The sequence below is a fragment of the Cygnus olor genome, chromosome 1 (assembly GCF_009769625.2).
Source record: "Cygnus olor isolate bCygOlo1 chromosome 1, bCygOlo1.pri.v2, whole genome shotgun sequence".
Taxonomy (NCBI): domain Eukaryota; kingdom Metazoa; phylum Chordata; class Aves; order Anseriformes; family Anatidae; genus Cygnus; species Cygnus olor.
Window position 1 is genome coordinate 206,485,412 of NC_049169.1, and position 14,805 is coordinate 206,500,216.

Genomic DNA, 14,805 nt, shown 5'->3' on the forward strand with positions numbered 1-14,805 from the left:
GGATTATATCAGTACCAGCCTGCATGCTGTGCCAGATCCGTCGTGGATATCCCGCAACAGTTCCTGCACAATTTAAAGCTTCATTTAGAAGTAAAGTTTCTAACCTATATGGTTGTGTAGATATTCTTCCGAATGTGAACCAATACAGTGTTGTCTTCCTGAGTCTGCAGACAGACAAAAATAGTGACACTAAGACGTGTGAACTGCTCCCCTCATCTCACTCGGAAGCACACGTTGAATCCCAGCTCCCAAACAGAATAAAAGGTACCTAAATCCTTTGGTCTAAGCACATGCAGGAGATTTCACACCAGATTATAGCTTGTAGGCTATCTTACGGCTGAATTTTCTAGCAGAAAATACAGCTCCATGGATTACTGATGAATCCTGGGAAGCACAAATTAAAACAAAAGGAAACACTGCATGCCCTGGCAGGGTTCACTTAACCCGAGTGAAAGGGAAGGGGCAAAAACCTGAGAGCAAAATAACCAGTTCTGTGCTCTAACAGAGACTGCTGATAGTCAACCAACAGTAGCCTGCACTTCTCTGGTAGATTCCTGTAAATCATCTCAAAGTTTAAAAAAATAATGCCAAAAAAAAAAAAAAAATCAACAACCAGTATTTCAAGCAGTAATCACAGTTTAGGGAAGCATTCAATTTTTGTACTCCATATGGCTTCTAAACTGCAAAAGAAGACCCAAGCCTACGGAGATACTGCCTGTAATTTCCTCCTCTCCCCCCAGCACCCAAAGAGTCCTAGTTTGCATCGGCTTTTACAGCAAGACCCAGCAAAAACTGGAACCTTGAATGTCAGTGAACATGACTGACTTGTTAATTGGAGATCAGTTTAACATTATTTATGGTACTTTGGAGTCTCTTTAAACAGGGATCCAAGGGAGCATGACTCAAACATTCAAAGCTGAAGCCAGATACAGTAAGTGCTATTTAAAAGAATAACACTAGCCCCTCATCCCCAGCTCCACACTACTTAAATTTAGATCATACAAGGGATGGAAGCAAGGGGAGGAGGTGAGAACAGGAAAATGAAAAAAGAAAACATCAGATTGGACATTTAACACTAAGAACACTGAAGTTATGGACAGGTACTTATTCCTCTTTTCCAATGCTTAGTTTTCAACGTTTTTTTTTCTTCTCCATTTTCCTAAAACTATGTAGGGAGGCCAATAATGTGGAATTAAGAAATTAAAACAGGAAACACATAATTTGATCCTCTCATGCATATATGGAAGGTGGCTCCTAACTAGAGTTCTGAGGGTAGAAGAGAGCATCAGAGATGCGTGATACAATTAGAGCTGTCCAGTGGAAGGGATTTATTGGGTGAGACAAAAAAGGACAACCAGATAGGAGAAATCAAGAATTAAAAAAAGTTAAGGGTTGATTCCCAACCATAATTCCAGTTTAAATCAGTCATTTGTTTAAAAAGTGCAAATTTAGCAGAATAGATCCTTCCAGCAAACAACGAAGCTGGAATCTACACTACCGTGCTATATGCCTACCTGGCTGAAAAAACTAGTTAATGCTTGTGATCAAGTAACATTTTGCAAATATGGATGAAACTAACTCAAAATCTGCCTTCTCTCAAAACAATTACTGCAGTTCCTGTAACTTGGACTCGATGATCCTTTTGGGTCCCTTCCAACTTGGGATATTCTATGATTCTATGAACTTCATTCCTACTTTTTCCTTACTAGACATTTTCCCCAACGACAAGCGGAACTGCTTTTCCTCACCATCAGATCAGAGGACAGAATATCTGTTCCACTAGGATGTCCTGAAGCAACAACCAGTTGTTTCAGTTAGAAACATTCTCCAGCATGTCCTAATAAGCAGATGCAGGTTCTGCCCCTCTCTGCACAGGTTCTCAGGAATGGAAGAAAACATTCATTTCCTCTATTGAGGATTAGAGTGAAACAAGTAGAAGACAACTCCAGTGTAAGAAAACTTCAAACGAAGTCCCCAGACTTCAATTGCAAACCCACAATCATGCTATCTTAAGTCACTTACCAGTTGTGATATATTCGGCAACTAATTCCGACTCTACTACAGCAATTGAAGGGCTTTCTGGAGAATGCCTCTTTTCTTGGGTCATCTGGATTGGGACAGCCATTTGGCTCAAGTCGATGGTAGGCTGCCTTGGCTTCGATTCTAACTTTTCCTTCACTGCTTTAGAAGAAAAGCAGGATGCATTAAAATACATCTCTGACATAAATGGAATGGTTTAATTAAAAATACTGTGAATATTATGTAATTGTTTCAAATGGACTTTTACAGGCTAAAAAGAAAGGAATTAAGGTGATTACAGAACTTATCACAAACTGCTGCTTAAACAGGTGGCAGCTGAGTGCTTTGAAGTGATCTTAAACAACCACATGCGTTTTCACACCTGTTGTCTGCTGAAGCTCTAGCAAAGCTTTTATCGTGGAAGTAGCTGACTGAGACTCATTGGACACATCCTGGTAAATTATTGTAGGGCTCGTGTCCACAGCTATTTCGTGTTCTGACCAATCTTGACTTCTTGAAGCAATCACATGGACTACAGGCTGAGAATCTGTTCACAAGAGAACAAAAGCACATCAGGTTGACATAGAATTGGGTTGGAGGTCTCTCATCCAATCTCTTGCTCAAAGCAGGGGTAGGGTTCAAAAACTAAATCAGGTTAGTCATTATGCATTAGTTCTGAACTTTGACAAGGATGCATCGTCTCATTCTTCAATGTTTTTAAATATGCTTTTTTAATTACAAGTGACTCGAAGTAAAACATAGCTAATGTTATCAACAGTTTCCAACAAAAAGATACTGTTTTTTAATTGTTTAAAAAAGCTTTGGTTTGAACAATCAAAGTTCAGCAGGTTTCAGGAACAGGCCGCCCAGGGAGGCTGTGGAGTCTCCTTCTCTGGAGATATTCAAGGCCCGTCTGGACGCCTACCTAGACAGCCTGCTCTAAAGAACCTGCTTTGGCAGGGGGGTTGGACTTGATCTCTCGAGGTCCCTTCCAACCCCCTACAATTCTGTGATTCTGTGACTTCTTTGTATGTTGAATTCAGCTTGAAGCTTTTCAACAAGTTTTAGTGGTTCAGATTATCAACATGTATTCAGCATTCTGAATTTACACATCCTAAGTTTTGTTAAGTTTGTTGAATCCTCAAAAATTTTAAAAAGTTACAGTATAGACCAACAGCTACAGAATTATTAGAAAAAGTGACTGATGGCACATAAATAAGTGCATGTATTTTACTGAGAGTCATTTGCTTTTATTTAATGCAGTGATACACCTTATGGCCACTCCTGACCAAAGGCTGGGTGTTAGTTACTTTATAAATAAATCTATTTATTATTTATTCTCCTCTATCACATGAGAAGTTGCACAGAAGAGCAAGTCGGGGGCCAGGAAGAAAACATTATCCCCACTTTTTGCACAGGAAAACGCTGCGTGTAGTGAACAGCTCAGAGAAGATAAATAAGCTCATAAGGGCAGCGAATGCTGACACTCACTGCTAAGAGACTGGGTAAAGAACTGTGCTAAAGAGATGCACTGAAACATATGAAACTTGCTGGCACGTTTTGGGAGAAAGTCCATTCATATGTTATGAAACACTAATACATACCTTGAGAGCTCTGGGAGGACTCTGTGGAAGAAGAACTGCTATCAGTGTAGCTTTGTGGTTCTTCTTTCACTTCTGGGAGAGACGAATTTCCTGCGTCTGCTACCCTTGACGCCTGCTGCAACGTTTCAGTTACCAACTGCCTAGTTTGTTCGCTCACAACTGTTGCTTGAAATGTCACTGGCTTTGGTTTTATGAGGACCTAGTTAGAAAGACAGATTGCGTACAGTAAGAGCACTCAAGAAAACAGATCTGAGCAATCAGAGAACAGTGTGCCACTAAAACAGATCAAGGTACAAGACTCGTATAATATTGATAACTCACTAAAAGAAATCTACCTGTAAATTCAGCAGCTTTGATTATGAAACCAGTAAATGGCAGTGCACAAGAATGCACTTCTCTGTAATCTGGAGCACTTAACACAACGAAGCACTAAACAGTCATTCTTCATGGCTTGGCACAATGGTGTGGACAAGAGAAAGCTACACGAGTGAGCTGGAACATGCACTGCATGGATAAAAACAAGCACCTCTCTTCCTTAGCCCACAATAGTCTCGAATGATCAAGACACGAAATATTATACCTGACATAACTTTAGTTCTTTTATATACAAAGTGCAACCAGAAAAAAAAAGTTGATACTGTGTCCAGAAACAAGCCAGATTCTCTTTCTACAGCCCCACCAACAATACAAGGCTGCAGGGACAACCTGAACATACATCAGTGATAGAACAGCTTCAATAAAGCTCTCACATTTGACACATGGCCTACGTCCAGTCTCCACATCTTTACTTTTAACAATCTGACCATTAGCTTTAACATTTAAGAGGCATCCAGAGCCATCACCAGGTAGCTTAAGTTTCAGCTACATAACAGACTTAGCAATTCTTTTTGGCTTGGTCTAGGCCTCCAAGAACAGCTAACGATCGCCAACACTGCGCTCAAGAAGCCAGAATCAAGGCCACCTCAATACTTCCCTAAGTCTCGTTCCCCAGAGACACATTCTGCATATATTCATCTTGCAACAGATGTGGCAACACAGTGAAAAATGATCTATTTCCCGGTAAAATTTAGGGGTACATTTCAAAACAGAAATGGGTCCTCACTGTACCTGCGTTTTCCCTTGCTGACCATAAACAATTTTAGTTGGGATGATTTTGGTGGCTGGCTGGACCGTGGACCCTATTCCTTTTGGCTGTGTAACAATCATTTTTGTGATGGGTCTTGTGGCAGTGATGATAGCAGGTTTTGCTCCTGCTGGCACTGCCTGAATAGTTTTCTCCCCCTGTAGAGAAGCCAAAGTTTACAGGTTAACTGAGTGAAATTGTTCAGAGAGACCCACTTCTCTAAAAAAAATACAGAGTTATTGGTGAGTGTGTGTACCACAAAATCAACCTGCCGCTGTTAGAACTAGATGTATTTAATACAAAGAACATTCAAAGACCAAGAACAAAAAACCCTGTGGCTTTGAATGGAAAAGCTACCAAAATCCCCTTTCCCATTGCTTTACCTTTTGAGTTGCTCTGAAAGGCTGAGTAAAAAGAGTAACTAAATGACACTGACAAGTTTTTGAAGTTGCTTCAAAGAATTCACCTAAGTTGGAACTTTCTTCAAATCCTTCATACATGTTTTTTTAAAACTTCTTGTTTCTATTAACACTGATTTTGGCACAACATCTATGAAACCTGAATTGAGATTCTAAAAATAAATTAAATAGAGATCTTTGTATTATCCTCATGACCAAGACATTAATTATGTCTGGACTTTTTTTTTCCTAAGTAAAATTTCACTTATTAAAAAGAAAAAGCAGATTCACCGCTGTTTCATGGGAAACATTTGATTTTGGAATAGTTCTGACACACGACTAGACTCTTGATAGCTTAAGAAGAGCAAAGAAATTGAGCATGCTTTTTTAGTTCTGCACAGTAACAAACCATACGAGGAACTACGTTAGTTGGCAGTTCTCACAGCACTCCTACTAATTCCCGTCAAGTAGCTGGAAATCCCAAGAGCCATAGCTGTTTCAGAAATATCATCACATTCTGGTGTTTCCTACTGTGTAACATCACAGGATTCCCATTTGCGTGAAAACATGGCTTCAGGTTTTGTTCTTATTTAAACTACAAAAGTAGAAATCTTCAAAAAAGAAATGTTTCCTAACAGGTTTAAAAAAAAAAATCCTACTGAGCTCTGCTAGCCAAGTAGACTTTAAAAGACTCCATGATTAAAGCACTACATCTCACAGTTTTAGCTAGGAATGTAAAGCAGGTTCATCATTTTTGTTAGCATTTGAGGGAAAACCCAGCTGAAGCTGGAAACTTGATTTTGTTCTTTCTACACATCGGGTTATTCAAAAACTAATTCAGCATTATACAGTACTCTTGAACAGGCAATCAAAGGTGTGAAGGGACAGCTTATTTCTGCCCAAAAGATACACAGGTGGACATGCAAGCTTATAACAGGACTGGGGTTCTCATTAGACCACTAACAGGGTAAAATTTTACTTATTTTCTTCTGTTTAACCCCTTCAAGATTACAAAACCATTAACTGTGGAAAAAGGGCAAGCACAAAAGTTTTTATTTTCATTTAACTCTGGGAACAATTCCAGCTTGTTTTAAAGATCTTTCATATCCTATAAAACATACTCACTCTCCAAACACCCCAAACATTAAGGCATGCTGTATCCGTTATGAGCTCATGCACAATTTGCTTTTAATTGGGATGTTAGCATAAAGAACACAGCAGCTACCACATCCTGTCACTTGGCCAGAGACTTTAGACTCGAAATTCTTACTTACCCCAGCATTCAACAATGTCGTGACAACATTTTTGCCTGGAAGCCCTTGAATTGTAGTTCCTTTTCCAGTAGTCTTTTGCACGACAATCACATTGGGTTTGGATGTCATTGGAATCGTAGTGATTTTGGTTGTAGTTCCTTAATTTTAAAGGGAAAAGAAGCAGCGTGATGTTTCTCACATGTACATTTCCAGTCATTTTAGAAGTTGATGAGCTGCATAGGGGTATTTAAATGTGACAGCACAACAAAACAAAAGATAGCACCTGGAACAGGAATTTATGCCACCCAACTCAACATACAAAGATCAGTTAACCACTCTATGAATCTTTCTTCTAGAGTCAAGACAGGCATGTGCAGGACAAGAGTAATTCATGCTGTGTGAGTACAGTCTGCCCCTTCTCATGAATTACAGGGCAGACTAATGCAAGTTTCTCAGGCTAACATGTCTAACTTTTCAAAGGCTCATGTTAGGAGAGATAAGGGCAACACTAATACTCAAGTCAAGGTCCTATTTGCACAGATAAGTTGACTTAGATGACTTCAGAGCACACAGATAACCTCTGCAGAAGAACTTATGTACCACGAAAGAGAAAAGCCATCGCTTTCCAGAACTGAACTGTTGCAATATAAATGACCAATCGTGTACTGGAAAAAAATGCTATTGTTTTAAAAAGCAGTTCTTGAAAGTTGAGTTTGTAAGTGTTTTTATTTTTATTTATTTATTTTGAAGTGCTGTGTTGAATATTTCTCTTCCTTTCACAATATTTATTAAGTCCCAATCCCCGCACCAGATTATCTACCTACAGCAACAGGTAAATTTAGACAACCTTCCACAATCTACAAGAGTACACACACTCATATTTAAGTCATTAATGTTATCAGACTGCCATTCCAAAGATCTACTCAGACAGCTTTTTACCATCCCTTCCACTTTCTCCCTGCAGAAAGTACCACTCAGTCAGCATAGCTGCAATCCTAAGGATTCCTCTCACTACCTTCTACCCAGTAGACATATCTGCAGATACTTTACTATATATTTCAGATTAATAGTTGTATTAATTCTGAGAAAGGGAAGACTTGCTTGGACAAGACCATCATCTTTTAAGTTTTAGTGACTTAGGAATTATCTAGATGGCTAGGAAACTGCACCCACAGCTGAAAAAAAAAAAACAGAATATGAATAACAGCAGTTAAAAAAAAGCAGACATCCTTTCCAAACTTGCGTTGGAAATTGCCCCCAACCACTCACCATACCTGCAACAGGCTCAAGAAGTCCCTTGTTCCCAACAAAGCCACTCTATTTGCCCCAGATACTATTTTGTAGAAATTAGGATCTGAAAAATTGAAGTCTCTCTACCAGACTATGCTCCAGGGTGGGTTTACCAGACAGCCTGTGCAAGGAGCTGGCTGGTGACATGCTGGGTCTCTGCTAAGCACCAACAGTGGAAGCTCTGAGTAATTCGGAGATATTACTAGGCAGGAAGAACAGACCCAGCAAATCCTGCTGCACACCTGCACCCAGCTAGGAAATGAGGTAGACCTTCTCTTCATAAGCACTGTCAAAGTCCAAAACAGACACTGAGAAATGTAACTGGTGCAAGTGCGCTTGGTCCTGATCCTAAGGAGACCCTACGTACTGTGGTTACGCTGACAGAGAACATCGAGGCTGGTCAGCAGTCTAACAGACAAGCAGCTGGATCTGCACAAAGCTGGGAGGGAAGATGTAAGGATAGTAAGGGAAAGACATGCTGACACTATTAAAAAAGGGAGGGGGGAAGGAGGAGACTGCGTAGCTAACTCTACAAGCTACAAAGTTAATTTTATTCTTTTTTTTCTTTTTTTGGCTGTGCAGTGGAAGAAAAACAGCAGCGTCCAGATTACAAAATGTTTTAAACTGGGACTAAGGCAGTTTTCTGATCTTCCAGCCCTCTAACAAGAGACAATACAGCAGTTTTTCTCCACATTTCTCGTTTCTTTCAGGCTTCCCTCACGTTAGATGCTTCCATGTTAAATATGAGAATCACTTCAATCCATAGGAGTACTTTTCTTCCATACCTTCCACCTGCTATTTTCATTTTTATCCTTAGCTATTTTTCTTCTGAGTTAACTTCTCCAATAAAGCCCTACAATGTATTTAAGCACATAACCCACAGAAAAGCCCAATTAAAGCAAGTAAAAACTTGCTTGTGACAAAAGTTTTAATATCAAAGAACTCATACGCCTACCAGAAACAATATTACTGCTGATAATCTTGCCTCCCAGCGTAGCCAGTGATTTTGGCACTACCGTAATGATGCTGCCACTTGTGGTTTTCACATACGTTGCAGCCCCTGGAGTTCCAGCCATCCGAGCCCCTATAGAGGGGCTAACTGTTGGCCGCGTATATGTTGCTTGAGTTCCTGTTTTGAAGAAAAAACAGTAAAGTTTGTTGTTAGAACATGATTCCCCTCTAGTATTTATGGGGGAAAATAAGTTAGTCTAAAAGAAAAACACTAGAATTTATTCAGAGCGCTCCTATGCTGAAATTTATCACTACCCTTTACGATCCCACAGGCAGTTTTTAAACCTGCAAAGAAATATTCAAGTATATGCCAGCTTTAAAATAGTCTAAGAGTTTCATAAAATATTATACTGTGTTCTACGACTGCTACATTTTAATTCATATCCTTGTCCCTAAGGTTTTGTGCTTTTTTTTTTTAAACTGTTCAATAGCTACGTAGATTCTACCTGTATGTTTGCCTCTTGCTCTGTTAGATGCCCAAGAATTCTCTGATGAAACTACCAGAATGGATTCCTCTCTCTCAAAGGATACCTATACTCTCACTTTACCCATAAGACAAATCATTTAAGAATGCTGACAATGACTGATCTAAATATATCTCTAAGTGAAAAGTGCAATTCAAAACGACAGTGTAATTTTATAGTTTTAGTAGATAGATAAATAGTTACATTAATAGATAGATAAATAGTACATATAAAGATAGATAAATAGTACATCCTACCTACTACTTTTCCTACCTACTCCTCAGAATGGAAAGAGATTTGAGTCCACAAAAAAACTTGCTCAAAATAATAACAGGAGTAAATACTTACACTAACACTGCAATTCCATTCTGCTTGTACGGCTGCAGATAACGCTCTACAGACATTAATTGCTACTGATCACACAGCAAAACAACTTCCTTTAATAAGAAAGCTATGTGTTCAAATCCAACAGAGCAGAATACAGGTTTTACCAATTAAATGAACTACAAAACTGCTACAATTTTTATATGGTTGTGGGAAGTATTTCAAGAGGTAAAGTTTAAAAAAGAACATTAACCGTTTGTTTATGCTACTATTCCCAACTCATGCTAAAAATTCAGCATGCAAATTAATTTGAGTTTTCAGAAAACTAGGATAAAGCTGCCTTGCAATTTTTCCTCATACAAGTTTTATAATCTGCATAGTCTGCATTATTTCTGATCCTCAATCAATAAAACACAAATACAATTAGATCCCCAGAAAAATACTGAGTTTAAAATTCAATTTATAGGCCTTTTTTATAAGTTCACTGCAAGACTATGAGCAAGTCACCTGTCTTATAAACTTCACATATGTAAACTAGGAATGATGATGACCTATCTACTTAAGGCACCTAAAAAATTCAGATTAGTGTAACTATGTAATATAAGGTGCTACAGAAGTGCAAAGTATTGGTGTAAATTGCAAGAAAACTTCCTTTAAAACAAACCCAACGGGGATGGAATTTTCATGCTTTTGTGAATCAATTTAAAGGGATCATAAGGGAATAGAAGAGCACTCAATGCTAAAAATCCTAATCTAGAATAATTATCAAGGTTTGTGAATGCACTGTTGTGCTCACTGTTTATAAGAGAGAAGTGCTTTTTTTCTTTTTTTACCCTGGTAAAACATGTTTTATTATTTGTATGTCTGGGTTTACCCTCCCTTCCCTTCTCAGAACCATAACTTACCAGTGGGAGTAGTGACCAGTTTAGTTGTCATGATAGTCCCATTACTGCTAACCACCATAATAGGTGAATTGCTACTGCTGGGCAAAGTCGCTGTAACTGGTTTGGGAAGGATTTTACTGGGCTGCACCTGTTGAGTGATTATTTTAACACCTAGGAAAGGAGAAAGGTCACTGTTAAAATACAGGCACGAAAAGTTACTTTCTGAAATGCTTTCTCAGACCAAGCCCTAGTGGGCAAGTAGCCTCACAAGGCTTTTATTCTGAGACCGAATATTCTTGATCCTGAAAAAAATGTTTTTTGTTGTTTGTGTTTTTTTTTTTTAAGATTGCTTTGCAAATAACAAGACAGTCATCATCTTTGCCTTTCATGTGCCTGTTTCAATTCCTAGCTACTCCCACTGAGGCATGGGATTCCATTCCATCACTGATTTATTTTATTGATCTTTTCTGGATATTGTTTTTTTTTTCATGACTCCGAAAGAAGAACACATTTCCCAGGAACCAACAGGTTACAACCAATACCAAATTGGTTGGTATACAGTGAAGGATCTAAAAATGAAGTAGTTCTTCATGTATTTGGCCTGTAAATTTTAACATGCCTTAAAGAGTATAGTTGAATTTCATCGCTATGAAACAAAAAGCTTCCTGCACATTGAGTACTGACGTGCATAAGGAAGCAACTGTGACACTGGTTACAGAAGGTTGCTTTCAGCAAACTATCGTCTCTCCTCTTGATTTATTGGTTATCTTGAAGTTGCAAAGGAATTAGGGTGAAATAAACTCTGAGTAGAAGCAGCAAGAACAAAGGATGGGGACACCTCAGTACGGCAAGGATTCTGCTCGCTTTCTCTCAGTTTGTGTAGAGGAGTAGTGTACGTGTGAGATTCACTTCTCAGTTGCAAACCAAGATTCACATTGTCTTTTCAAAAGTACCTCCAGGCCACTTGCATCTCAAGTGGTGTTTCACGTTGAGATAAATGAATTGAATTGTGTTGGTCAAATGTCATGAAACACCCAGGCTGAATTAAGCCCATCTAAATGTAGGCATTTATGTTTGTACACTAATATTTCTAGGTGAACAATTTTGTCCATTGAGGACATGAAACATCTTCCAGAGATATTTGCTTCTTTCTACGTTGACTATAAAAGCAGTACAAAGCAAGTAAGCTCCAAACTTAAGTGCCATAATGAAGTTGGGGAGACCAAAGCCTTTGCACCGTCCAGATAAAACTGGATAAAAGGCAAAGTCTCCATGAAAATCTTTCAGGGAGTAGGTATCAGATGGTATTTCCAAAGATACTTTAACTAAAAACACTCTGAGCCTTAAACTATAGTAGAAGGCACAGAGTGAAGCTCTTATTGCTCAAGTGTTGTCCAGTAACAGGAGGATGGAGGCCTCCTACATTTCTTTATTAGTGGATATATTTTCCCAGATAATGGTGCTATAATCCAAGAGGAAGTTTATTAAAGGACAGGGGTAGGGTTGCTTGGTTTTTTTTTTTTTTTTTTCATTCCATGGCCTGATAATACAAAATAATAAAATGCTGACCACATGACTAATATAAAAATATGGACATAAAAATACTTTGCACTTTTATAGCACTTCTTACTTTAGAATTTGGCAACTCTGCAAGCATCAGTTCTTACCACATCTCACTAAGAACTGTACTTTACAGCAGAGTAAAGCCAAGGCAGAAAGATTATGCAACTTGCCCAAAGTCAAATGAATGAATCAATGTTATAAAAAGAATCAAGTCCAACTCCCAGTCTCAGATCTAATTGTATTTTTGCTTTGACAAATATCTCAGAAATAGATTTCAATTTCTGGACCCAAGAAAATAATTAAAGCGCAGATTAACTTTTTTTTTTCCAGTCGATACAGTTGAACAGCTCTTGGATCTTCAGGAAACTGGCGTCTTCAAGTTGCCAACCAAGTTACTTTTCAAGATATTTACGTACCTTTAAGTGTCTAAAGATAAAACATTTATTCCTAAAGCATAGTCTGCAATACCTGAGTCAAACAAGAATAATGACAGAACCAAATTCTTCAAGCATTTTTAGCTGAAAACATTAAGGCATCCTTTACTATCTATCTGTTTTTGTGTTTAATGCACAATCCACTAAATCCATAAAGCACTTATGCCTTAATGACAGCTCCCCACATACATTTGCGACAGAATTCAGCCCTGCTTTCTTGAGGTGTGGGGTTAGACCTCATCAATCAGCAATATGAGCGAAGATTAACTCCAACTACCTGATTCCTGCTTGATCTGAATGGTGGGCTTGATGCCAGGTGGCAACTGAGATTGCTGTGGCTGCTGTTGAGCTACAGAAGACTGTGCCAGCTGCTGCTGCTGCTGCTGCTGCTGTTGTTGTTGTTGCTGCTGCTGCTGCTGTTGCTGCTGAGCCTGCTGTATTTGGTGCAGCTGCTGCTTGGGGGACTGCTGATGCTGTTTGGGAAACTGTGCTAAGATCTGTGTTGGATTCCCAACCAAACCTTTTGGGGAAGGTAGTCTGGTAGAGGCAACTTTAATCGCTGATGTAGACACACCTGTAAAAGAGCAAATGGTTTAAGATTGAATAATGTGATACAAAGTTACAATTTCCTGTATACTTTTGCATTTAAACTGCCTTTACTACTGAAAGATGCAAATAAATATATACATGGGTTAAAAAAAGCTCCTACTTGTATCAGAAATGCTCAAGGGACCTTTATGCAGATTTTCAGCGTGACAGTAAAACATGTTACGGCACCTAATGCAAAGACTCAACAGTCTTAGTCTCCCCTTCCTGCACTTTTATTAGTACACTTTTTGTAGTACAAATAACTCCACTAATCTTTGCAAAGCCAGACTTTAATCTTCAATATAGCAAAATATTTATAGTGAAAAAAAAAAAATCAAGACTGCAACAAGCTAGGGAATTAGGGATGACAAATGTCAAATCTATCAATATAAGGGAGCATCCATTAGTGAACACAATGTCACCATACAAGAATAAATCAAGTAATGGCATGTAATTTAGAAAATTGTGGAACACATTTTTTCTGCTGGTAGGGTAAACAACCTTACAAGTAATAAAGAAAAGCAATAGGATACAAAAACAAGACTCCCAAATACATAAATACTTAGGTCTTGCACTGTTGTCACAATATTTCCAATAAATTTTGTCTTTATCTAAGCTGCACATCCATAAGCACCAAAAAAGACAAAGTCCATGTCTTATACTGGCAAGGGCTTGGTTAAAAACTAAGTGGAACATTGAAAGAAAATCTTTTACTTCTCCTCTATATTTATAGATGGCAGTGATAGTGCTAACAGTCATAATAAGCTACAATTTTGGCAATCTAAATAAGCAGCCTTCTTCTCACTACATCACCTAAGACAGATTCTCAAATTTCTTGGCTAGCTGTTTTCATTCACAAATTTCACTTGCTTCACAAGGGAAATGATTATTTGTTTGTCACAATGGTCCATCAGTATTTTCTGTAATGACACTGAATCTTTAACTGCATACGTTACTTTAGAACTGCAGCTGTCTCTTCCAAGATCAAATCCAACTAAAAATCCACAGTTCATATTATTTGAAGTTCTACTGTAAGCTTTTGTGCTCTGTAAATTGATGGTCTACCTTTGGGACCTAATAAATAAAAGTAATAGGGAATGCAGAATACCTCCTGAGCCTTGATTTAGCTGCCCAGCTTTTTGTGGAATGGAACAAGAATGGAAAATAAGGATCAGGAAAAATTGGTGTGTAACATTTGTCATTTTCAGCCACAGTAAGTGCTGGTCACTGAGGTCCTTTCATTCTTCCACAGCTTCCCAGCCAAACAGTTTGCTAGTGCCTGTACAGTTGAATCAGTCAAGCTAGCACATAGATGGAACTAGGAATCAGAAAACCAGGAATTTTAAATTCCGGCCCACTCAGGTATTAATTTTAAGGACCTGAAATTTAAGATGCTGAGAAAATACACAGATAAAAAAGCGTAAGAACTTCTCTACATTTCAGAATTGTCATCTGGATTGGTTACCACAAGAAGTATTCTGAAGACTGGGCATGTCAAACATAAATTTCAGTTAGTTGGTGTTAATTTTGCATATGTATAGAAATTAGGTATTAAAGGAAGCGATTACCTACAAATGATATTGGAAATACCCATTCTTTGTCCATCAGATAGAGTTCTCAAAAGCCACTTTTTTGTTTGTTTGTTTTTTATGTTTTAATGCCACAAGAAATTTATTTTTTTTCAAACTATTTTTTTTTCAAACTAGTGTGCCACACTATCTCACCAGATTCTCTTTAAGAACTGGATTTGCACATCGGTTGTTGAAGAGGGAAAGAGCCGTGCCCAACAAGACCTTTTGTGGAGTACTTTGGATTAGTTTCCTCAGACTTCTTTCACGTCTCCTGTTCTT

General features: G+C 38.3%; 1 protein-coding gene across 17 annotated transcripts in view; it reads right to left on the bottom strand.

The window, feature by feature from the left end:
• EMSY (EMSY transcriptional repressor, BRCA2 interacting) overlaps positions 1-14,805 on the bottom strand; it is a 40,091-nt gene that overhangs the window by 7,370 nt on the left and 17,916 nt on the right. For 5 of the 17 annotated variants that reach the window (XM_040544541.1, XM_040544533.1, XM_040544540.1 and 2 more), the window contains 9 exons: positions 12,645-12,941; positions 10,392-10,541; positions 8,643-8,816; positions 6,419-6,555; positions 4,731-4,904; positions 3,624-3,822; positions 2,402-2,566; positions 2,023-2,181; positions 105-164 (listed from right to left, as the gene is read on the bottom strand). In XM_040544541.1, coding sequence (XP_040400475.1) covers positions 105-164; positions 2,023-2,181; positions 2,402-2,566; positions 3,624-3,822; positions 4,731-4,904; positions 6,419-6,555; positions 8,643-8,816; positions 10,392-10,541; positions 12,645-12,941 — 1,515 coding nt within the window. The remainder of the gene's footprint in view (positions 1-104; positions 165-2,022; positions 2,182-2,401; positions 2,567-3,623; positions 3,823-4,730; positions 4,905-6,418; positions 6,556-8,642; positions 8,817-10,391; positions 10,542-12,644; positions 12,942-14,805) is intronic. The other 12 variants (XM_040544542.1, XM_040544534.1, XM_040544528.1 and 9 more) reach the window with 7 other exon arrangements.